At 32.7% G+C, this 26,117-nt stretch overlaps 2 protein-coding genes across 2 annotated transcripts in view; one reads left to right on the forward strand and one right to left on the reverse strand.

Annotated features, from left to right (window-relative positions):
* Positions 1-23: 23 nt before the first annotated feature.
* The window catches only part of LOC123696644, a 40,055-nt gene continuing 13,961 nt past the window's right edge, over positions 24-26,117 (forward strand). The window contains exon 1 of the mRNA XM_045642967.1: positions 24-549. The gene's annotated coding sequence lies outside the window, so the exon portion shown is untranslated. The remainder of the gene's footprint in view (positions 550-26,117) is intronic.
* On the reverse strand, positions 11,317-24,652 carry LOC123696642 (circadian clock-controlled protein daywake-like). The gene is made up of 5 exons (XM_045642965.1): positions 24,312-24,652; positions 15,682-15,901; positions 13,063-13,193; positions 12,538-12,693; positions 11,317-11,716 (listed from the first exon to the last, which is right to left on the reverse strand). The coding sequence occupies exons 1-5, from the start codon at positions 24,385-24,387 to the stop codon at positions 11,550-11,552; spliced, it is 750 nt and encodes a 249-aa protein (XP_045498921.1). The 5' UTR covers positions 24,388-24,652; the 3' UTR covers positions 11,317-11,549.

Below are 26,117 nucleotides of genomic sequence, written 5' to 3' on the forward strand. Positions count from 1 at the left end.
ATGCCGGACCTTCAGGCTGACATTGTAGTCAACCGGTTGCCGCTTTAGTGGATATCACCGCTCGAATATAATTTTTTTTTTTCATAATTTTTTAATTACGTTGCCGTTGTTGTTTTGGTTAATTTGATTATGTTTTTGCATTGATATTGGAGTAGAATTTGAATTTATTGTAATTAGAACGCAGCTAATTTGTTTATGTAAGGCGGTTTTCATCGCTTTGATATGACATGTTTGATGTTGAATGAACGTAATTTGTACAAAACTACCCTCAAATTTTTAATATTTCTAACCATGTTGTCAAACTAGTAAACTGCATTTAATTAAAATATAACGAGTAAACATTTTTGTTCTTTGTTGGTTGAGCGATTTATTTAGACGATTTTGTAGGCGAGGTGGTGTTACATATTTGTTACTAAGTATCCAATAAGGTTATTAACAAAATCTAATCGCAACGCTACGACAAGAAAGTATCTTACTGGAAGTGAAGAATAACATATTGGAAAAAAGTGGATAAATTTCGTACATTCAATGAGAACCAATACATAACAGGTGATTGTGCTCTCTTTTTTACTGGTTAGAACTTCAGATGATGTATGATATTTATCATGATCATTTCATCATATTGTTCAATCCATTGGCATAGATACAAATCTATTTCTATAGGGTTTGTCATACTAACTTTCCATGCGCGGATTCGCCGAGATAGTCAAAGAAAAACCCGCATAGTTCCCGTTCCCGTGGGATTTCCGGGATAATAGCTATAGGTATTCTATATCTGTGATTATGTTATGTGTATGTGTATGATTTTGGCATGAAAAAGGTACAGTTAGAAAGACAGATTTACTTTCGCAGTTATAATAATATTAGTAGGAATTTCATTACACTTTCATTAATCTGTGACTGTGAATTAGCACTAACCTTAACCGCTAAGCATCTATACTGTATTATTACAATGTAATATTCATGATATTGATTACATGTATTATATTTCTAAACTGAAAAGACTTGGATACTAAGGTAAAATTGTAGGTAAGACAAACATTGTATAAATACTTTGTTGATTATCAGACTTCTGTCCCTTAATCACCTTGCTCGTGTAGAATAGCAATATTAAAGAATAGCTGCGTCGCGCGGTTTCACCCGCAGACGAGCCCGCGTGCAAAATCAAGTGTTTCCATAGCTCATGTGTTATTCTAATGTATTACCTATATTCCCGTAAGGTTTCATCCCAATCCGCCTAGTAACAAACATCCATCCATGCATACTTACATCATCATCATCACTACATAGTATAAAACAAAGTCGCTTTCTCTGTCCCTATGTCCCTTTGTATGCTTAAACCTTTAAAACTACGCAACGGATTTTGATGCGGTTTTTTTTAAATAGAGTGATTCAAGAGGAAGGTTTTAGTATATAATTTATTAGGTTTTAGACCAAGCGAAGCCGAGAGCGGTGAGCTAGTACTTGATATGTAGCATAACACCTGATAGCTTCAGCAGGTAATTTGTAATGTTTCAATTAACAGAAGTCACATTGAAATTTCACAAGAGATACTCAATTAAGGTATATTACAAGTAAGACTTTAATTATTCCATTCAGAACTCATTGACTACATTAGAATCCTACTTCGGATTTGTTTGTTCCTATGTTGGTCCCATTGATTGATAGGATATGAAGTTCAAATTTTTATGTGCATACACATATTATGTAAGTAGATTGTTGGTACATACTTACATGACATCAATTAGATATAAATAGGTTTAACTATAGCTATAACCAAAGGTGATTATTATTTTAGGATTTTTAAAACTACGCGACAGATTTATTTAATAAAAATAGAGTGCAAGAAGAATATTTTACTCATTAATTTACCTATTTAATATATTAAACTTATGATACAGACCTTTAAGAGCTTAAAATGCTCAATTTCATTTAAAAATTTCGATAATATACCTCATATATACTCAATTATAAGTATAACTAATTGCTATATTTAAAATCAATCTACATTTCTCATACATTCCAATAAAATTAAAATAGCACAACCAAAAACAGAAAAAACGTAATCAAGACCAAATATCCTTGATATTTGAATTGTTATTTATTAATAAAAAATTAATTACAGTTTACTTAGTATGAGTTGAGATCACTTCAAAACGGAATTTTATTAAGGTTAATTTTATGTGATGATAATATTATTATCTCGATATTACGAAAAAAAAAATTCAAGTATGTTATCTTAAATTTATGACACTTCTGTTTAAAAATTGAAGTGTAGGTAATCTCCCCCGAATTGCTCATGAAAAGTTGAGTTTGAGTTTAAGTTTATGCAAATCTTTTTCCTTGTGCACATATTAATATTATACTAATCGATAAATATCATAACCATTTTATATTTAAAATATTTTCCGAAGGATCTAGATTCTAGGTACATTTTTGTTGTTTATTTAAATACTATCCTATTTTGAATTATTAATTGGACAACTTCTAAAATCAAGTTATCTCTTTTTTTTTTTTTTTAACGTTGGGAAATGCTTTTACGCATCCCCCTCGGCAGTTTTACTGTCCAAGGGGGTATGTGGGACTCGCTGCGAAGCCATACCCACTAAAACCTACCTAAAACTTTTTTCGGTCGGGTACCTTTCTTGTGTCAATACGTATTGAGAAACGCTCCGTCGAACATAATTAATTTAAAAAGTAATAAGTGTAAATATTGTGTTAAATCCGTGTTCATCACAAAGGACTTACCTTCAGTGTATCACTATCTAAAAAGTTTTAATAATTCACAGTGGTAAACACAAACTTAAGCTACAAATTGTGTTGAATGCTGACTTTTCTCGAATACCCACAAGTTGAGAACATAATATTATCAACCGGGAGCATTTATTAGTGTGCTTTTTTACAAAAATCGGTAAAACACCGAAGTATTGGAGCATTTATTACTGTGCTACTTTGACTTTTGATTTTTTTTTTTATTACTTTTATTTTTCAACTTAAATTTACATGATGGTGGCCTGCTCAGCGTGTAATGTGAATATTTTAGTAACCCAAAAAAGAATTAAATGCACCAATGGAAACTGCCATCACCTATATCATCAGGATTGTGTCAAGTTTAATGAAACAACTGGTGTACGTTCAAAATGGGTGTGCCCTGTCTGCGTGGCTTCCAGACCCAAGGTGGGAGACAACTCCAATACCCCCGTTCACGGCAAGGTTCCTAGAGATTTGATGACAACGCCAGTAAGCTCCGTGCCGACGACCTCAGACAATGACACGGTGATATTAGAAATTCGCAAGCTCCGTGATGAAATGAATTCAAAATTCGAAAATCAAGAAAAATGTCTTAATAAATATAACTCCACGCTTATCAAAGTCCAACAAGACTTAAAGGATCTTGGCTCTCAATTTTCTTTAATACGAGAAGAATTGGATGAAGCCATAAAATCAATAAAATTTTTATCAGACGCACACGACGACCAAATAAAAATAAATGAACACACTGAAAGTTCTCTTTCGAAAATTCTTGACGAGAACTCATTTCTCAGGTCTGAATTAAATTTATTAAATACAAAAATGGCTCAGCTAGAACAATCCAGTAGAGACAACAATTTGGAAATTCAATGTGTCCCTGAACAACGAAATGAAAATCTTCTTAACATTATAAACAAAATAGCAAGCACAGTTAAATATGATCTAAAAGACACTTACATCGCGGGTTTCCACAGAGTGGCTAAGCTAGATTCTGAATCAAAACGCCCACGCAATATTATACTGAAAATGAACAACCAACGTACCCGAGATGATTTCCTAGCCGCCATAAAAACCTTTAACCGCCAAAACGGAGAGAAATTAAACACATCTCTTATTGGCCTTGCTGGTGCTAAGTCACCAATATTCATCTCGGAACATCTCAGCCCTGCCAATAAACAACTTCACGCTGCCACTAGACTTGCTGCTAAAGAAAAGAAATACGACTTCATTTGGATAAGGAATGCCCGCATTTTTATTCGTAAGGATATCAAATCAGAAGCAAAGTGGGTAAAAAATTTAGATTTTCTGAAAACCTTGTAAACTTTAGCAATAACTTAATATTTATAAATGTTTTCTTTTAACTGTATTTATTTTAAAATTCACTCTCAAATGTTATTACCAAAATGTACGAGGCCTCAGAACCAAAACCGAAGAATTTTATAAGTCTATATTGTTAAATAACTACGATGTAATAATTTTAACCGAAACGTGGCTTAACAGTAGTGTATTTGACCATGAACTTTTTGACCAACGTTATAATGTTTTCAGACGAGATAGATCGTCAACTTCTTCTAGTGAGCATAAACGAGATGGAGGTGGTGTCTTAGTTGCAGTAAATAACCGTTTTCGTGTTATAAGAAATTTCAATTGGGAATCAGCATGCGAAGACCTTTGGCTTTCATTAAAAATTAATAATAGCTTTTTAATACACATATGCGCTGTTTACATACCTTCACCTGTTAATTCGTCGTACCTCGAAACATTTTTAAATAATACTACTCAAATCATACATAATGACGTGAACTCTCAGCGCTCTTCCACTTTTCTGATAGGTGATTTTAATCTATGGGAATTAGTTTGGCAACGCGATCGTGATTTAAACTACCTAACAACGTCTTCCAATTGTAGTTCACTCAGTACATATTTCCTCGATTCCCTTGCATTTAACAATTTACAACAATGCAATGCTGTCGCGAATTCAAATGACCGTATTCTCGATTTAGTTTTAGCCAGCGAGCCGTCGCATGTCAACGTCTATAACGCTGATTTACCTTTAGTTTCGATCGATGCGCATCATCCCGCTCTTAAAATTATTATAGAAAATCCTTCTCAACGTCATTTTAAACCAAATAGCGACATTGTTTTATATGATTTTTATAAGTGCAATTATGAAGTCATAAATTTCGAACTGGAACAAGTTGACTGGACTTCCCAATGGATAAACGCCTCCAACGTTGACGAAATGGTCACAACTTTCTATGATATTGTATTAAATATTATTAAAAGTAATACTCCAGTACGCAAACTACGCAATGAAAAATATCCAACATGGTTTAGTCGCCCCTTAATAAAATCTCTTAAAGAAAAAGCTAAGTTTCATTCAAAATACCTAAAATATGGGAATCTCAGAGACAAGCTCCAGTTTGATTTGCTTCGAAGGCGATGTAAGGACATGCTAGACCACTGCTACTCAGAATTTAAAAATCACGCGGCTGATCATTTACGTCATCGTCCTAAGCACTTTTGGAAATTCTTTAAGGATAAAATGAGCAACTGCACAAATTTACCACATGAAATGGTTTTTAATAATACGGTTGTTAAAGGTGGTCAAGAAATATGTAATGCTTTCTCAGATTTTTTTCAATCAGTATATTCTTATTCATCGAATTCAACGTCTTTTTCCATAAATATGCATGATGCAGATACAGACAGTGGTGTCGCCCCTTTTAGCACGTTGGTAATATCTGAAAAAGAAGTGTTAAATCGCTTAAAACTCTTAGATGCCAATAAAGGCCCAGGACCCGATGCAATACCACCAATATTCTATAAAAATTGTGCCAAAGGCCTATACATACCACTTACTCTAATCTTTAACGAATCATTAAAATTAAGCTTCTTCCCATCTACTTGGAAACTCGCACACTTAACTCCGATTCACAAAGCAGGCTCATTAAACGAAATTGCCCAATACCGACCTATCTCGATTCTAAGTACACCTGGAAAAGTTCTAGAAGACATAGTAAATACTAAACTTTTGGCCCACATTAAATGTAAAATTGATCAAAACCAACACGGGTTTCTGCCCCGTAAATCAACAAACACAAATCTTGTAGGTTATGTATCTGATATAGCTGAAGCTCTTGATAAGAATCTCGAGGTGCATGCTGTGTACACCGATTTCAGAAAGGCGTTCGACTTAGTAAATCATGATCTTCTATTACATAAGCTCTCAAATATGGGGATACACGGATCCTTATTAAGATGGTGCGAGTCATATTTACGCAACCGCTCCCAGCTTGTCTCAATCCGAGGTTTTAAATCCACCCCCTATACTATTCCATCGGGAATACCGCAGGGCTCCCATCTCGGTCCTCTCTTCTTTTTAATCTTTGTTAACGACCTCCCGCGTGTAATACAATCCAACTATAGAATGTACGCTAATGATTTAAAAGTTTATAGAACGATTAAGGATAAAACAGATGTTAACATACTTCAATCAGATCTTAATAATATACAAAAATGGTGTACAAATAATCACATGTGCTTAAATATTAATAAATGCTATCACATAACATTTTCTAGAAAGAAAATTCGAACACCTGTTACTTACCAAATCAATAATTTACCACTCACGGAAGTGAGCTTTATCCGTGACCTAGGCGTTATCATGGATAGTTCTTTAAGTTTTAGAATCCATTACGATCATATTGTCAAAAAAGCTTCACAATTATCGGGCTTCGTCACGAGACAAATGAGATTCCTGAAACAACCTCAACTTACCATTTTAATTTATAGCACCCTCGTTCGTGGAATACTAGAGTATTGTTCAGCTGTCTGGAGCCCTAGTTACCAAGTCCATTCCGATAGAATTGAAAGAGTCCAGAAACGTTTTTTGTACCATCTTAGTTACTCAGACCATAAATGTAGGGTTTTAACTTCCTATGACCAGCGTCTGTCGTACTTTAACTTGAGTGGTTTACATACACGCAGGAAAGTAGCGGATATATTATTTCTTTATAAGGTTCTACATGGGGAAGCAGATTGTTCTGATGTCTTGGAGCGCATTTGTCTCTCAATTCCGCGTATCACTACTCGTTTACATAACAGATTATGTTTTCTGCCACCTTTAAGTAAAACTAATCTTGGTCAACATGCACCTCTGTTTCGAATGTGCACCTATGCAAATAGTATCCGATCAGAAATAGATATATTTAGTGGTTCTCTGGTCTCAATTAGGAATAAATTATTAAATTTAATCAAATAAATACATAGTTATCATAATTATTGTTACATAGATAAGGTATCCAATTAAAATTTGTAAATTTGCATGCTGTGTCTACATCCAGAAGGTTATAAATCAACTGCATGATAGTACATAATTAATAGAATAAATCAGAAACATTTTTGTAACCAGTTTTGTAGACCAATAAAAAAAAAAAAAAAAAAAAAAAAAAAAAAAACCCAACGGTGGCCGTCTATCACCCTGAACGACGGGGGTTAACAGCCAGGCCTTATACCCCCGCCGTCTATGTGGCGACTGCCGCGTCTTGGCGACCCTCCGAGGCCCGGGAGCGTATAATGGGCGCCGATATTAGACAATATCGCCGTTCCATTCCGGACCTATCCACCTTACGTCACGGGGGGATCCGGTTTCCTTGCCGTGAGCATAGCTGTAGTATGCGCGTATCTACGGAAACCTCCCCCCGGCCTTTTCTCTAGGGTGTTTTACGGCTGGCGCTGGTCATATAGACGCCTGCGCCTGCCGGCTCTGCGTCGTCGCAGAGGATCCGCTCCTGGGTCGTTTTCCCGGGCCCTCTCTGCGTCCTCCTTTCTCTTCATTACCGTCGCACAGAAAGTGGCGACGATCTTCCATGCGCGGTCACCGTCGGAGGAGACCATGGTCTCTACAAGAGTCTGCAGAGTCACCTGGGAGTTTGCTCCCAGTAGGCTCCGGAGGGATCCACGTTCGTCTGTCCAAGCTGGACAGTCTGCAAGGGTGTGTAAAGCCGAATCTTGTAGGCTGCTACAATGATGGCAGGCGGGAGCCGGCTCACGGCCTAAAATCAAGTTATCTCTAAGCTAGATAGCTGTGGAGCAACTTGATGTGGGCACCAAGGAATATAAATAACAATTCCTAAGTCTGGTTTTCGCCACTTAGTCAGTTGCTAGACAAACAGCGATCTCCCAGTAGCATTTATTAATTATTATATTAACCAAGTTTAAAGGCAGATCATCATAAATACCACCACATGTTCGCTTACGAGCTGACGAGATCGTGGTCAAGTCGTTCGTCGTTCCCAGCTGTATATTGTATAGAGCATATTATATTGTGTCAGAAGTGAAACTTCTTTGGCAAGATTCAAAGATACCAAAATCGTCACCTTAGTTCATGACGTGACGGTATTGCCATAACGCGACGTGACTTTAAAATTTTACTCTCAACGCGCCTAAAGAAGTTTCACTTCAAAAAAGATCCTAAGAAGTGGCAGTCATCAACAGTAAATTCATAAACCCAAATCTCATTATTTTGTACAAGTATGACAACGATAAGATAATCATAGAATATTATATCAATTACTTAAAGCGTAATAGGTAGAAACTATATCAGATTTAATTAGATAAGTGTGCGTCCTGTTAGGTGCATCCAGGCGTAATTTACACAGAGATTCTAGTGCCATATTGCATTATATTATCATACCTACTATGTTTACATTTCATCTCGTTCGTAATTATTAAAGCCATGATTTTCGTTCATATGAATAAAATTAAATATGTAATTCGATTAATTTTGTAAAGAGTATCATAATCGTTTAAGATCTCGTTTAACTAAATTTAACTTTAATTTGAATATTGGCACCTTGACCCCGATCGCAAATTAAGTCTTCTTTAATTTCCGTATTTATAAATATATTTAATTGTTTATAAGGGATATACTGTTATAAAAAGAGTGATAAGCATATAAATTTTATTTGTATATTTTATGAATGTCTGCTTTCATTGCTCATTTAGGAGTTACTTAGGAGTTAGGACACATTCGCAGTCTACTATTTTTCTTAGATGCGTTAAAAAATATTAAAACGCAGACAAAGTTTCGTGTAAAAATCTAGTATTGAAATAAAAAATTTACACAGAAAATCAAACACTATTTTGTTCTCTGGTTAATTATATTGTTATAGTCTATCAATTATTTTAATGTCAGATACAATAAACGTTGTATTTTTCCTGTTATATAATACCATAGTTTTAGTATGATACAACGAATAAAATTACCAATGCCATACTAATCATTTAAAATCTGAATGGATTATATTTCGACCTCCATTTGTTTCCGTATGGTTTCTAATTTTGTCTATATTTCTGACACAGTAACACATTCAACATCTATGTTTTCCAAGGTCAGTATTAGCAGTATCTATTGTTATTTAGATGCGACCTCACTGAGCAAATAAGCAAACTGCATGTCTTTAAACATGTTAAAAAGGAAATCATAAAAAAATATTTATTTTGTGCTCGCGGCCACAGATAGGCCTCGGCCGGGGCGTCCCTAGTGGTGGTCCCTACCAAGCATAATTGTTATTTCGTACTAAAATCTATCTCTCTACTAAAATTGTATATATATGTCCATTAACTATAAGTATTATTCTATATCTTCATTCATAAACTATTTTTGATGCTAATTTCCAAAATTAATTAGATTTACTTTTTTAATGAGAGCTTTTAAATTTTATTTGATTCGAAAGTGCATAATGACGAGGTGGGAAAAATTCTATAAGCAGGTAATATTTACATAAATATAGGTTGTAGGTATACATATAATATTAATAAGGAAAATTATTCAAATAATAATAATAATCAAAGGCGTCCCTACGCCTCATCCCTATGTGACGACCCCATCGCCCCCTGTTGGCATATCTACAATAGATATCCCAACCGTGCAGTCAGTCACCCCGCAGGGCACCTTGTGGCGAGGTATCGGGGAGTAGCGACGCCGCGGGAACCGAGCGCTCCCGGGGGAGGTCCCTGTCCTCACCTCTGGGCTGTCCCGGTGGAAGTTCGGAGTGAACAATGACGAGATTCAGGATCCCCCACCTCTGGCTTGCCTTTGTTGGCCGTCCAGAGTGGAGCCGCTAGAGCTATATGCTCGGGGGTGGAAGTGTCTAATGGCGTAATAGCGGGGAAACCCGATCCGGGCCCGCGGGCCCGCGATGGTGAAACCGGTACCGCACCTCTCTACACCCCCAGCCGTTCAGCTGATGTTGCCCCCTTGTTGCCATTATCGGTAACCTTTTTGGGAGCCCATCGACCGAACTGGCGAGTCACCGTCTGCTATAATTTTCAATTTTTAATATTGAAAAGGCAGACGTCCATAGTCCCCATAGACCCAATATACCAGTCCATCTAACACCCCCTTCCATAACCCAGTTTTATTCATTTCCATTTTTCTGCAATAGTCCTACATTGGCCGCGGACTGCCCAGGGCTGTATCTCTATAGTGCAGCCATGGGCAGGCTGCGGCTGGTGTCCCACAACACATTAAATTCTCTAAAGGGCCTCTGCGTGTTGGACCTGTGTCCCCACGTAAGCCTTCCAAAGGACCGGGTATCATCCTTACGGCGATACCCGTGTATTATGGAGAGAGACATAATAATAATCACATAATAACATACGATTATAATAACATAAAACTTATATTTATTGTCCTAATTAGACATTTTACATCTTTCTTATTACGCAGTAGGTAAGTACGAACTTAAACTATATTAGTAGGTCTTAGAATTATCTTAAATAATAATTTATTTCATTACATTAAGAAACGATACATAATAATATGATTATATAGTTTAAAAACTATGAATATGTAAAGCATAACGATAATAGGTTCGAGTTCCTTTAACAAAACTTCGGTTGATAGAAAAAAGCCTATTTTATTTTTCTACAATTTTATAATAATTCTAATAATATATAAAGCATTATTTACATTATTGTAACGGTTTATAAATAAAACAAGTCGTAATTTTTAAATTATAAAATGTTTGTGTTAATTTGTACCTCATCATATTATATTTTTGAGGTCACATTTTTGTTGAATCTGTTGATAATAGAATAATACCTGCACCTCCGATTTCTGACAAGCAAACATGTAAATTCGACACAGAGGTTTCATAGGGGTATTGTTTTAGAGCTAGCGCACACGAGCAACTTTTGTCTCCGCAACTATTTTGTCTCTCCCATCAACTCTATGGGGAGTTGCATCGCTACGTGCGCGCATTTTCGTACTAGCCCATAGGTGGGAGAGACACAATAGTTGCGGAGACAAAGTTGCACGTGCGCGCTACCTCTTAGAGCCAGCACGCACGAGCAACTTTGTCTCCGCAACTATTTTGTCTCTCCCATCAATTGTATGGGGAGTTGCGTCGCTACGTGCGCGCACTTTCATACTAGCCCATAGGTGGGAGAGACAAAATAGTTGCGGAGACAGAATAGCTGCGGAGACAAAGTTGCTCGTGCGCGCTAGCTCTTAAGCTATAAATTAGTTTTGTGACGTGAAAATGAAAAACACAAAAGTATACCGAAGTGGGCCAAAATCAGTGTTTGTTACTCTGTTAATATTAGGTATACATTTGAAATTGATTTATCTTACGACTGCAATATTAATTATACAAACTTACAAACATAATAATTATATTGTATATTTTCTTTGTCTACGTAGGTATATATAGGGTATGATAATGAAATCACATTGAGTTGCAATAATTATATCGCCCAATGAAGTATTGGGCCGTAACATATTGTGACAATCAGTACTTTGGTATAGGTACTTCAAGTAATTCGTCGTATGGTACCGCATCGAAGAATTTCTTCGCCGTTTCTATGGTAACGTTCATAGCATAGTCGACCACTGGCTGCCCAAACTCTTCTGTTACGATCTTCCAGTTTTCATTGAGAAATTGTAATACTGTGTTGCCTGAAATCAAAGAAAACATTTTAAATTAGATGTCGTTTGTTATATCGAAAATTAAAATTTCTACAATAGTTTTGGGAATCTTAAATTAGCTTTATCGTTAAATTGCTAATCTTAATAATCACTATTGGACGCCAAAAGCTTTAAAATAAAATAGAATAAAACTAGTACCATTTCTTTGTCTGGCAAAGGATATAATCATCAACCCAAAAGAAAATAGGTCAGTGAAACAGTTGTGAAACGCATTTGATCTATAAAGGGACAAGGGACTTTAACGACATCCTTAGGATATGCATCCTTTATTTCTCTACACAAAATTTGTGTACAAGACTGCTCTGGTTTTGCCCGTAGATAGGAATTCAAAATATTCAAGATTATAAAACTTGTAAAAACTACATTATATCTAAAGTGCACTTCATCTAAGCAAAAGATCGTAAAAATTGGCAAAGATCGACAGAATCTGGTTTAATCTGCTATTTGATTGAATGACTAGCGCGATCATTGAATGGCGACATTTAATTGAATGACTAGGGCAAGCGTTAAACGATATATTCAACAACTGAATGAGTTGACATGACATTTAGTCATTCAATGAAACGTCGCCATTTAATCAAACAGCAGATTCAACCAGATGACTGCGACAGATATAACAACTACCTAATTATTATGATTCTACTAATTGCTGTAGAAGTTTCCAGTGCAGCATAATCTATACTAATATTATAAAGCTGAAGAGTTTGTTTGTTTGAACGCGCTAATCTCGGGAACTACTGGTCCGATTTGAAAAATATAATTATTGTTAAAGTAAAATAAATAGTACATACTTAGCTCAGGATTCCCTTTGAACAAATTGTTGATTGTATAATGCACTCTATCGCCATAGTCAAAGGCATATCTATAATTCTTTATTCCGAAGTGATCGCGTCCCTCCGAGTCCTTGAAGTACTTCGTCTTTATATTCAGTTTTATTATGGAGTTAACTGTAATTCGAAGGGAAATCGTAAAATTGTATTCGTTTCAACATTAGATAGGGATTATAATGCACATTGGGATTTGTGATGTTAAATTGATAAACAATGTTTTGGCAAGTCTATCTCATTTATATATTTTGTTTATTACAGAGTAATATCACAGTATTATAATATTTATAGTAATATCAAATCAATCAATCAATGTTCAAGTAGGTACTTACGTTATGATTTACATAATCTAATTTAATTTATTTATTTAATAAATTTAGACTTTTTGTGGAATTAATAATTAGTAGGAGTTTATATTGTAATTTGATCTTACTTCTATATACATTACATTTTAAATAACAAACTAAACAATAAAAACACGTTACATACCGATTTTTATTTTAGAATCTCCCTCGCCGTTTATAGGGAAGAGTAGCAATCTCCCAACAGCTGTATATTTTCCCTTAATCGTTATATTGCATCGTATTTCCAATATAAATATATTTCTCTCTAAGTATGCTCTGAAATACAAAAAAAAAATCATATAAATACAATAAAAGATTCGATTCAAATATGCTTACAAAATAACAGTCTAATAATAATTAATTGCATTTGCTCACGCCGCGGTCTATTCGTGAAAAATTATGTAATTAAGGTAGATAATAATTATAATCCACGCAGCCATAAAAATGTGTATTCAAATTAGGACAAAATTTTGTTAATATTTAACTTTACTAATCAAAGTATGAATCAATAAATTTTTGGATGGATTTTTTTTATTTGATCTGCTTGCGAAAATTCTCATAACAGCTTTTTTCCAAAAAAGTCGAGAGACCTTTTGTTCCTTGAAATCTCTACTTTCTGATAGTGTAAAAAAATATACATTACCATCATATATGGTACTTATATATCTAAAGTTTTTTACTTTAAATATATAAAGTTCTCAGAAAATGCATACAAAATAATTTTAACATGTTAAAATAGCATATGATAATCCACAGAGCTAATAATGATTGGCTGTAGGCTTGGCTCATTTATTTAATATTTATTCAATACGGAAAATTTAATATTCACTGTGGAATACTATTTGAGGTGCAATGGCCATTTATAATCGAATATTAGAGGTTTATTTCTATGTTATAATTCTTTATTTACCTATTACATACAATATTTGAATTAATATACCGAAATTTACAAGGATTTTTGTTTGTAATTACAATATATAAAATATTTAATGAGACTCTTCACTCTTGGATTAATATACTCTTTATATTAATCCCTTGCATTATTTATTTTTTGTATAGGTAAAAATTGGTTATTATGTCATTAGTTACTGTGATATCATTGCTCATCATATCTTAGCTAAATTACTGACAAAGTCTTTTAATCAATTATGTATTTTCAAGAGATTATTGAGTTAAACATTGCATATTTTAAATAAATAAATAAAATAAAAAACACTTTATTGTACAATGCACAGATATAAAAATACAACAATAAACAAAATGAATCTTCGATTTCTTCCAGGCAACCTTGGGATATAGGAAAATGAAAAGATTGAAAAAGGTAGATAGTGCATATACAAGGAGTGAATACAAATAAATATAATAGATATAGGTAAGTAAGGTATAAAATTACATATAACATAAGAAAGAAAGAAAACGTGCAGAAGAGGATATAAAAAATTTCAAGTAGAGAAAAAGGTAAAACAGAACAGATACAGAATGACTATGAGGACAAATAGTATTTTTTAATTGCAGCTTTAAAACTATTCAAAGTTTGCGCTTGCTTTATTGCGGTTGGTAGGGAGTTCCACAATCTTACGGCTTGCACGGTAAAAGATGAATCATAAAATTTGGAGAAGTGAGCAGGCATACAAAGCGTAAGATTGTTATAGGAGCGCAAATTACGTTCATGAGACGAGCCCATGAATATTAATTTCTATTCATATTTTAAATCATATTTTATTAAAAATAACCAAGCTTAATTCGCCGGTAGACATAAGACAACAACTAAATCCATGCTTTATAAAAGTATGTCAGTTAATTTACGTTACTCGATTATGATGGTGTTTTTAAATAACTCTAAGATTATTGACTGAAAACGGAACATTCAGTTCATGAAATAAATGAGTTTGTCATCTAGTTATTTCCTTGCAATCCGAGCTGCACTTATGTTCATAGTTTATGCGATTACCTAGTTCTGTATTGGCACTAATTTCTAGTGTTCATACTTCATACGAATAAAATCAATTCTAATAATTGTTTAAGTGAATCGGAAGCGCGTTTCACGATGAATACTATAGTTTAAGTAGGTAAATAATATAATTATTGCAAACACGTTTGACACATAGGTTAGGATTTTTAGTACAAACGTCTTGTATTCTTCAGAAAAAAATACATATTGTAATGAATTGATATTTTTAAGAGATGTTAGAGGTTAGAATAATTCAAGAGGATAACGATTTATATAAAGAATAGCTAGAAATATTAAAATAAATAGATAAAAAGTAAGAATTACTAATAATTAAGAAATATTTGCTCATTTACATTAATTATTTTATGAACGCATGTGACGTTAATTTGATTAGTTTATTTAACAAGGCGTTCTAATAATAATCACGAAGATAAACTTTAGATATGTACCCTTTGTAGGTATGTATTCAAATAATTATTAATTCTAAGTGTTTTTATCATTAAATAGTTTTTTATTTAGTTGTAGGTATTCGATGTTTTTTATTCTTAAAGTCTTCATTCATTATATTCATAAAGCCCCTATGTAGGTATTATGATTTATGGACATATTATTAGGTATACAATCGTGGGTTTTTATACGTTAGTTTTCTATAGTTCTGAAATTACAAGCACTAATACGAACTTCCAAAATTGTAGAGTTTAATGAAGGAAGTGAATATTATGTAGTGGGCGGTGGTTCGGAACTTCGGATAACATGCAAATCGCAGTGTCTAATAATTTAAAATAGCAATTACGAGTTTCTGCGTTTACTTACTCAACATTTAGCACCTGACATTTCCGTAGCCCCGTGACCTTCCCATCTATGAACGTGACCTTGACCCCTGGTAGCTGAATTGGCAGCTCTTCGATGATGAAAGGGTCCAAGGCCGGCACTCCAAGATGGGGTAGACCTTTGGAAAACTCTGGTATGGCATCTTGGGTGGCTTGAACTAAACAGGAAGACTCTGTGTTGTTGCAGGGGTGAATGAAGTCGGCTGGAAAATACAACGACGTCGTGAGTTTTTTTAGATTTATTTGTGTATGTAACTGTATTAAAAATTATACGTTACGCTTAATACTATATACTTTTAAAACTATAGGTTGAGATGATAAAGAGGTAGATTAGATTTGAACATAGTACCTATTATAAGTTTTTAAAAAAACTACCTAGATATACCTATATTTTATTTTATATTCTAAACATAGAAACAGAATGAAATTACACGTTGGTTAAATACAATAATTACTGGAAAGCTCTTAAACGAAACGAAATAAAAGTCTTCAGCAGAAATAACTTGTAACTGACAAAAATATTGAATGACTGTAAAACAAACGTAAAAAAAGGAGAAACTTCTCCAGCAGTTCTGTATTGTTTTAAATTTATCGTGAAATCAACCATATTTTATTGATTTTTACCATTATGAAACCGAATTCTTAATTTAATTTACTCTATGTAGTGGGAGAGATATCAGAGATCATAGTGTAGTTTATTATCAGTATTCTCTAGATTTGTGTCAATCATTTTAATTAAAATCACCAAAGAATGATTTTGTTTGAAATAAATTATCTTGCATCCAACATTGTTGTAATATAAATAGCTAATCACGCGATATGAAACTCTCACAATTCAAGAACCAATCCGGTCAGGGTTAGTCTTATTACCTATTCAGAGTACCTATAGCTTTAGTTTTATGGATTTAGTTTTGGTGTAAACAAAACAAATAGAAAGGATAGGTATTCAGTTTTGGAACTACTTGTGTAGGAACTAGGCTTCTTTCTTACTTCTGCTTTAGGATACTCTATTCTGTAACATTCAGCTATCATCAAGTTTGTCAGGAGGTTTGATGTTACTTCCCCGAAAAAAAAAGAAGTTAAAATTCGACGCGAGGTTAATAATAATTAAAGTTTGCAGTAGACGTGGCTCTTCTATTAAACAAATAGTCATCGTTGTTTTAATAAACAATTAATGTCAATTAAAACACCCTAATATACGTTTGATAGTATTACGGTTATTAAAATATACGGAATTCGATTATTTAGATAGAAAAAAAATTACGTTGTATTGTGTAATCCGATAACAGTGCGCAATAAATTATCTTGAAATGCTCATCTGATCATATCTAAAACCAATTCATTATATTCGTTTAACTCTATATACTATAGTTTTATCAAATGGTGTTTAAATTATAACAATCACGCGACAACAGCACAACCGTAGTTCCAATGATTTCATCAAAGTCATCATCATTACCAGCTATAATTGCGATTATTATCAAATGAATTACATTCATGTTGGCCTGTGACACACATAACAGTATCATAAAGTTTAGTAAGTCCACATTGCACTGCTGTTGCAACGCTATTTCGCGATGTGTGCACGCGATGCTTAAATATTTTTATATTTATTTATAAACATGATGAAGATTGTAAAATAATATACTGAATTTTTTTGTGCTATGCATCTCTATGTACCTCTATAAAAACGAATTACCTATTTCTTTGGTCACGGCATCGCGTGTGAACGGGTGGACCGATTTCGACAATTCTTTTTTATCATATTCCTTGAGGTACAAGGATGGTAATATAGTACAAAATGGAAAATTTGAACATGTACCACGGGCGAACCGCTAGTCTATATAATTATTATATACAAATTAATCCCTATTTCCCTTGGTCACGGAACCACACGTGAGCAACTGGACCGATTTCGATAATTCTTTTTTTCTTGTATTCGTTATTGTCAGAAGAAGGCTCTTATGAAAGTAAACCTTTATGAATTGTTGCCAGGCATAAAAAATTGGAAAACATAATGGCTATCTAGACACGCGGCAGCGTGTCAAGCCGAGTTCAAGCGAAGAGAACTGGCGAGCAGCAGCCGTGTGTATATTTACACGAACCATTTCGAGCCACTTTTCACCCCCTTATAACTCAAAAACTATTTAAGTTATATAAACCAAATTTGGTACATATCAAGAGGACCTCAAGATAAACAAGAACCTTAAATTTCATAAATACAGATTAAACAGTTGCGTAGATATTAATATCCAAAAATCGCAATTTTTAAGACTGACTGACTTATAGACATATACAAAACCTAACCCACTTCCAGATGACCTAGAAAGTTCAAATTTTGTAATCAACTAGGTAATAGTGAGTGTACAAAGGAAAAAATCAGAAAATACTGAATTTATTTGTATTTAATTTTTTTTTCAATGACATAAATTTTGTTTGTATGGAAAAATGGAAAAGTTTAAAAAAAAAGAAAATAGTATATTCACCTTACTAGTCTTAAAAAATAGATCAAAACTAATCAGTGGCCGAAAAAATTTTTGAAATCCATCAATAAATGACTGAGATATAGATTATTGAAGTTTACATATTTTAGTACGAAACATCTGTAGATTCGATGCGCCTCTGACATCACACTCACTCGCGCTAGTATTCGCTTGGGCGGATTACTTCGATTGCATGATTTCTTTATTCAAAACTGTTATTAAACGTAAAATAAAAGAAAATTTTAATAAAAATATTGCCTTTATTGCTCACACTATATACTATATACAGTTAAAAATAATATATAATTTTACATATTCACATTTATTTATTCTTTATTTATGAGTGTTTAGTTTAGTTTTAATTTCAGTGTAAATAAATAAATAAATAAATAAAATCTTTATTTTGCTTTAAACATGGTATTCAATGGTGATACAATTATATTAATAAAGCACAAACATGTTCAGCCAATACAAGCATGCAAAAATAATTACCATACATGGTGTAATGGAAGAAGGCTTCGTCGAAGGTCGAAATGATTTAATTTGCGTAATATTAATATGAGTGAAACATCTTTAGGCGCGTTTAGAGTAAAATTTCAAAATCGCGTCATGGCAATACCGTAACGTCATGGAGTAAGGCGACGATTCTTCTACAACGATCTTTGCATCTTGGTAATAGTGTGTGTACAAATTCACGCTGGATGTTTAGAAAATCATGTAATCTTTTAAACAGAAAACGAGTTTAAAAATTGCAGATAATGACGGGGCAATGTGCGCTGACATTCATAACATACAAGAAAATATAGAAAATAATACTAAACAAACCATACAGAGAAACCGCAAGAAAAAAAAATCGTATATAAAAAGTATTATATTTATAAAGTAAATCAAATTTGCAGAGTAATTTTCTGTACAAAAAGTAATGATATCCCACCAAAAACATAAATGTAAAAATTGGAGCCGAGTTCAATCGTTGACTTAATTTGCCAAAAAAATGAAATGAGATCTAAATGTGTGCCAAGTTCTGCAGACAGTCCAGAAATTTATTTACAAAGATGTATTAAGTTCTTAGGTTGACTGAAAACTCAATTGTTTTATTTTCCCTTAGAGAACAATGTTTATTCCAAAATATAACTTTTTTAATTTGAATAATATAATTATTTTCACAAAGCAAACAACTAATGACCTAGAACCCCATAATTTGATGAGGCTAGTTTTACATACTGTTTATATTTTGTGAGGTTCTAAAAACTAGCCTCAAGTAAATCAAATTTGCAGAGTAATTTTCTGTACAAAAAGTAATGATATCCCACCAAAAACATAAATGTAAAAATTGGAGCCGAGTTCAATCGTTGACTTAATTTGCCAAAAAAATGAAATGAGATCTAAATGTGTGCCAAGTTCTGCAGACAGTCCAGAAATTTATTTACAAAGATGTATTAAGTTCTTAGGTTGACTGAAAACTCAATTGTTTTATTTTCCCTTAGAGAACAATGTTTATTCCAAAATATAACTTTTTTAATTTGAATAATATAATTATTTTCACAAAGCAAACAACTAATGACCTAGAACCCCATAATTTGATGAGGCTAGTTTTACATACTGTTTATATTTTGTGAGGTTCTAAAAACTAGCCTCATCAAATTATGGGGTTCAATAGGTCATTAGTTGTTTGCTTTGTGAAAATAATTATATTATTCAAATTAAAAAAGTGATATTTTGGAATAAACATTGTTCTCTAAGGGAAAATAAAACAATTGAGTTTTCAGTCAACCTAAGAACTTAATACATCTTTGTAAATAAATTTCTGGACTGTCTGCAGAACTTGGCACACATTTAGATCTCATTTCATTTTTTTGGCAAATTAAGTCAACGATTGAACTCGGCTCCAATTTTTACATTTATGTTTTTGGTGGGATTTCACTTCACGCCTTAATCTTAAGTTTATAACTGCATTGTGAATATAAGGAGATGGCCATACTTTGTATTAATAAATAGTTATACTTTTATACAACTAAACTTACGCTATTTAAAAATAAATTTACATACCTGTTCGTTATTATATTAATTTTGAAGGATATTACACTTAATAATATATAGATTTATTAGTATATTGTACCTATAGGTATAATATAAGATTTCTGCCCGCGGCGCTCGTCACACAATCAGGAAAGCCGATCACCATAAAAACTTACATCTCCTATTTTATCCTTCAAGTTTTATTTTTGCCATAAAAACTCTTCAGGCTATTGCCAAGATCCCATACTTACATCTCAGAAAATACTAGCAAAAGTTGTAAAAATTAATTCAACTTTTTAGACCCATAAACGAAATTAATAGTAGAGTGGATTTATTATTGTAAATCTGTCCAATACTTCTGAATTTTTAGAAATTAAAGACTTTTTAACGGATTTTAAACGCGATTTAATCATTATATTATTTTCCCGACGTTTCGAACACTTTACAGCGAGCGTGGTCACGGGGAGACTGCAGTGCAGTACAGTCTCCCCGTGACCACGCTCGCTGTAAAGTGTTCGAAACGTCGGGAAAATAATATAATGATTAAATCGCGTTTAAAATCCGTTAAAAAGTCTTTAATTTCTAAATGTATAATACTCGCGTAAAATCAAACCCTAGAAAATACTTCTGAATTTTATTCAATTCACGTTTATTACTAGGTATATTTTCTGATTTCAAATCATGTAATACATATTATATATTTTAGACCATAATATACAGACCGAAAATATAAGTCCATTAAAAGAACGTTTCTATGAACTATGTAGGTACCTACTAGGTAGTACACATACAGCACAAGCCAAGATTGTACTCGCTAACACTTCACGCAGATAGTGTATATTATGTTCCCATCAAGTTACTAAAGCATAATAATTAATCTGATTACTGAAATAGAAACCATACGATACCGCTTAAGCTAATAAGAAAAGTTTTGCGTGCACAGTGAGTTCGACACGGTTAAACTTTATGTACCTACACTGTCAAAGTAAAGTAGTATTTATTGGTATACATAATACAAGGCTTATATGGAGATAAAATATAAAGTTTCGTTTGAAAATTTGAACGGGAAAGCGATTTTATAACATGCTCTTTAATATGTGCCTGCAGGTTTAATATTGTATCAAACATTCATCGTGTTTTACTTATGTAGTGTGTGATACGATATAAGTATTTGTTTGGCTTTTGATTGTTGGCACTGTGCAATGAGAAATAATAATGAGGTTTATGAAATCTTTAATCTATTACATTATTTTTTATATGGTTTTCGTACGTTTGTTCAATTTTCATTTCAGTAGTCGTGGAAGCTGGTTAAGTTAAGTCCGTAATTATGGTCTCGGACTTCACTCGAAATCGCGATATTAACGGTGTAAAGAATTAAATTAATTACCTACCATTTATTTGTTTACTTGTTCCTATTAAGTGAAGTCAAATACGAACTAATCATGATGAAGTTCCTTATGTGAAATTTTCCGTTTCATTAAGCATGAATACATCTCGACACCTTACTTTTGAATAAAATAATCAAGAAATTTGTATACTTGATAATTAAACAGCAATATGTCTAAAGATGATGTTTCATAATACTATGGAGAGAAGAAGAGCTATTTAGGCTTTCCTAAATACTTCGTCTCTACATAGTATAAAACAAAGTCTCTTTATCTATCCCTATGTCCCTTTGTATGCTTAAATCTTTAAAACTACGCAACAGATTTTGATGCGGTTTTTTTAATAGATAGAGTGATTCAAGAGGAAGGTAAGTATATAATTTATTAGGTTTTAGACAAAGCGAGCGAAGCCGCGGGCGGTAAGCTAGTAGTTGATAAAATGAACAAACATGTATCTTCTAGAATCTAGTAGGCCGTATAATCGAGCCAATTCGAGTTAAAATATTAAATCGATAATCACATTAATTAAATAAATAAAACGGTATTAAAGCGTAGGTAAGTGTTAAATAACTATATTAGTGTTAACTACAAGGGAATAACAATTTACATATCTAGGGCGCCTATTAGGCGCTGACCTCAAAAGTTATATTGGCAGACTAGTATCGTAGGTCGGGGTACTAAAAGCGATTAAATATTGTTTAAATTTAAGCCACATAATTATTATATGTATTAGGTTTGGGATTCATTTTCTTAAAGCAATAAAAGCAACGAGCGTACGTTAAAGCCTGCTTATGTTATATTAGGTTAGTACCTTATACTCAAAATTTGATAATAAGGTGGTACCTACTTGGCCATGACGATAGCAGTTTTTAAAGAAAAATCTACTTATCTCTGCATCTATTCATAATATAGTCTACATAATATTTACCAACATGTTTCCAAACATGACGCATACGATAGAGTCGTACAACTATCATAATCAAGCCTTTAATTTGCTTTACTACTTTGATGTAAATATTGAATTAATAATTTATAAAGGTAGTTTTTAAGTTGAATCTACTTTAATTTGCGATACCAATCTATGTTTATAGTATAGGTTTATAATCACAATACCATCCCAATTGGCTCTATTTTCTGACAATATTCATTAATTTTTATCAATTAATAGGTATTCATAAAGTTTTCTTTATTTTATTTAATAACGTTACATAATCTATATTATGCATTTATTTTGCCATGGTGATATGGTGGTAAATATCACATTAGGAAGTAGTTAAACGAGTAAGAAATTCTAGCATCTTCAAAAATACTATGCGCAAGAGTACAGTGTTTATTCCTATTCCATCACTATCATTAAAAAAACAAAGAATTTGTTAACATACTCGGGATATTATAGTAAATATGTTTATTGGGTACCTATATTCTCCTTGTAATGGTAATGAATGGTCATTGTGCAAATAATGTGAACTTAACTCGACAAATGATGTTTTTGTGACAATATTGCGGAATCAGTTCACTCATTTTCAAATAGTGTAATTTGGGTCAAGGTCAATGTCCAATTATTTTGAAAACTCCATTTTTGCGGTTTTACAATAATGTCATGGTTGTGTTCTTGAAGAAAACTATAAATATTTTTGTCTAAATTTATTTTCATTAGGAATTCATTATAATTTCTACTCATGTAACATGTTATAAAAATCACGAGTCCCAAAATATATAAATTAATCTCAAATTAACGAGAAATGATTTTTTGTGTATGAGAGTAGAGTCATTTAAAATACAATAAGTACTATAACGTGGTGTTAGGACTGATAACGTTTACAATATTACTCGAATTTTACTCTTTTTCTTACAAAAATCATTTTGACATATTGACACTTTTAATTACAAAAAAAAAATACCATCAATTCACGCTATAGTCTAGAAATTATAAGATGGCCTTAACAAAAAAATCTTTTACGAAACGGCTCATTAAAATAATGGCTCGTAGCCAAGCACGAAAATTGAATTTTTGATTGACAAACATCCACTTGTGTTCAGAAATTTGCAGTGTATGCATGAAACAGTAGTATGTTTATAGATGAGTAAGTGATTTGCATACGAAATGAGGAGACTTCGAGTTTTTAAGTATCCGCAATATTTTAGAATATATTTTTTAATTTAGTCGACCCTCGGCCTATTATAGATCACAAACGGCGTGATGTGGATAGTGTCAACCTTTTGACTGAAAGCTTTTGTTTTTGTTAATTGTAAGTTAAAGCAATTAAAATAAAAAAAATACAATTAAAAACGTTTTAGGGAAACCAATTTCATTTCGATCTTAGATTGTTCAATTCATGTTTCAAATTACCCTAACTCAGGTCCTGGAACCACAGACACAATAGAAAATATATTGTGTCGTGGACCGATCGGGCCGCTTGGGGCTCAATGGGTTAAAACAAATTTATTCAGATAACTTTGTATTTTTGCTTATTTAGTTTAGGGCTGATTTTTCAATCCTTGGTTAAAACTTATTCGTCGAATAATGTATAAAACTACCATTTTAAAAACGTATTCTAATTGCCCTTATTTCACAGTTTACGTGACATTTTAATATTATCGTGTAATACTTTATTGGACGGATAAGTTTTATCCAAGCATTGAAAAATCGGCCCTTAATCGCTTAATAATAACTCTATCCAGTATTAGGTACAACTAAAATCAAATGCCCTTATTAGAAAACTTACGCGCTAGCCGGCCCGAACACACACTCACGAAGGACGCCGCTACCGCCACAAAATATAAACCATATCTCTCACACATTGCAACTGTTCACTGAAAATATCACAGAACGATACGCCCGAATAGGAATCCGAGGACTCAAAAGTGACCTTCGTGTCTTAGTTCTTATGTAAATATAATCTTTCTCATTTTCGGTTGCATAAATTCAGGCAGCCGTTTGCCAATGATGTACGTTTTTCACGCAACACTGGACGCAAATCCGTTTTATAATGTACTGTATACTAGGCACCGGACTGTATGCGGTTAGGCGCGTACATATTCTGGACCTAAATGTTGAGGCAATGTCGCGGGCCCCACTATTTTATCCAACGTTACTTAACACGCGTCCTTTGCTTAACTGGGTTTTTCTGTTTTCATTAAAATTATTATCAATTTTCCCACTGACAGAGCTCCAAATCACTGAGTTTACGTATAATCGATTCTGTACTATGTTGCAATCAATTTAACAGCAACGATTTGTTCTTTATGATTACAACCGCTCGTTGTTAAATTTTACCTACTAAAATATAAAACCATGAAAATGTACTGAACATTAGAACTTATGCGTAACAGTCATGTTAAGATAATATCTTGTTAAACATTTTAGGAATTGTTATGTTTGTTTAAACGAGCACCATAAAATTAACCAGTAAATGTTAGGCTTTTGTGGTCTTTAGTACTAGAGTGACCTTTACGTGAGTTGCATATTAAATAAGTGTACAAATTTATTTAAATAATAACGATATAAAAAAACTTAATGTAACATATATTTATTCCAAGAAGTTTATTAAATATCACTAGTTGCGTTCCGCGATTTCATCCGCGTATTAATTTTTCCTTTTAATCCTAAATAGATGTTCCTTATCGGTATGAAATAATATAAATGGTAGCCTAAGTTAGGTATTTATTTCTTCTTCTTCTCTTCCTTAAATGACAAATTCAGTGAGGACGGATTCTGCCAATGTGAAGTTATGGACAGATGAAAGCGTTATTAATTATTACATCGCTTATAATTTGACAGTGAAAGTTCCATCATAATCTGTTCGTCTATTTTACCGTATAAACATCCATATGCATTTATAAAGAGTTATTTTAATATTCAAAAATCTAATTATATTAGATTTAGGTATAGATTAGTTGCACTTACAGAATAATACCGTTTCGTATAAAATGTAGTTAACGGATCATTAATCATAACAAATAAATTCATTAACCCTTTAGGGCATTTAGGAATAACGTCATTAGGAAAAACAATTTTCCTACTAGTAATAGTGTTTATGATTAAAATTACTTCCACGATGATGTAGCGATATAAGCATGACGTTAATTCATTATATTCAATAAAAATAATGTGTAATTAATGATTACAGTATTAAATTATAAATGAGTATTACTATAATGATTTAGTAGTATCATTAAGGAATAATATGAATAGCTAAAAACAGTCATAAAATAAAAAGATCACGAAATAAGGTACCATGATAAATCATGCATTAATATAAGAATTAATATAAGAAGAACTATAAACATAGAAGAAGAGTAAGTAAAAAAATTGTATTAAAATGTTTCATATATCGTATTGAATAAGTTATCATCACATTTTAAGGCTTTAACAATTAACATATTTCTCGTAATTGTTTTACCTGTTACAACTTGGATAATTAGAGGAAAAATTATCCTCTTATTAATTTCGTATGGATATTTTAAAGTAAATAACATACTTTATAAAATGATAAATAACCATTTAACAAGCGCATTAAATATATAACTTG

Source organism: Colias croceus, chromosome 13 (genome assembly GCF_905220415.1).
Source record: "Colias croceus chromosome 13, ilColCroc2.1".
NCBI lineage: Eukaryota > Metazoa > Arthropoda > Insecta > Lepidoptera > Pieridae > Colias > Colias croceus.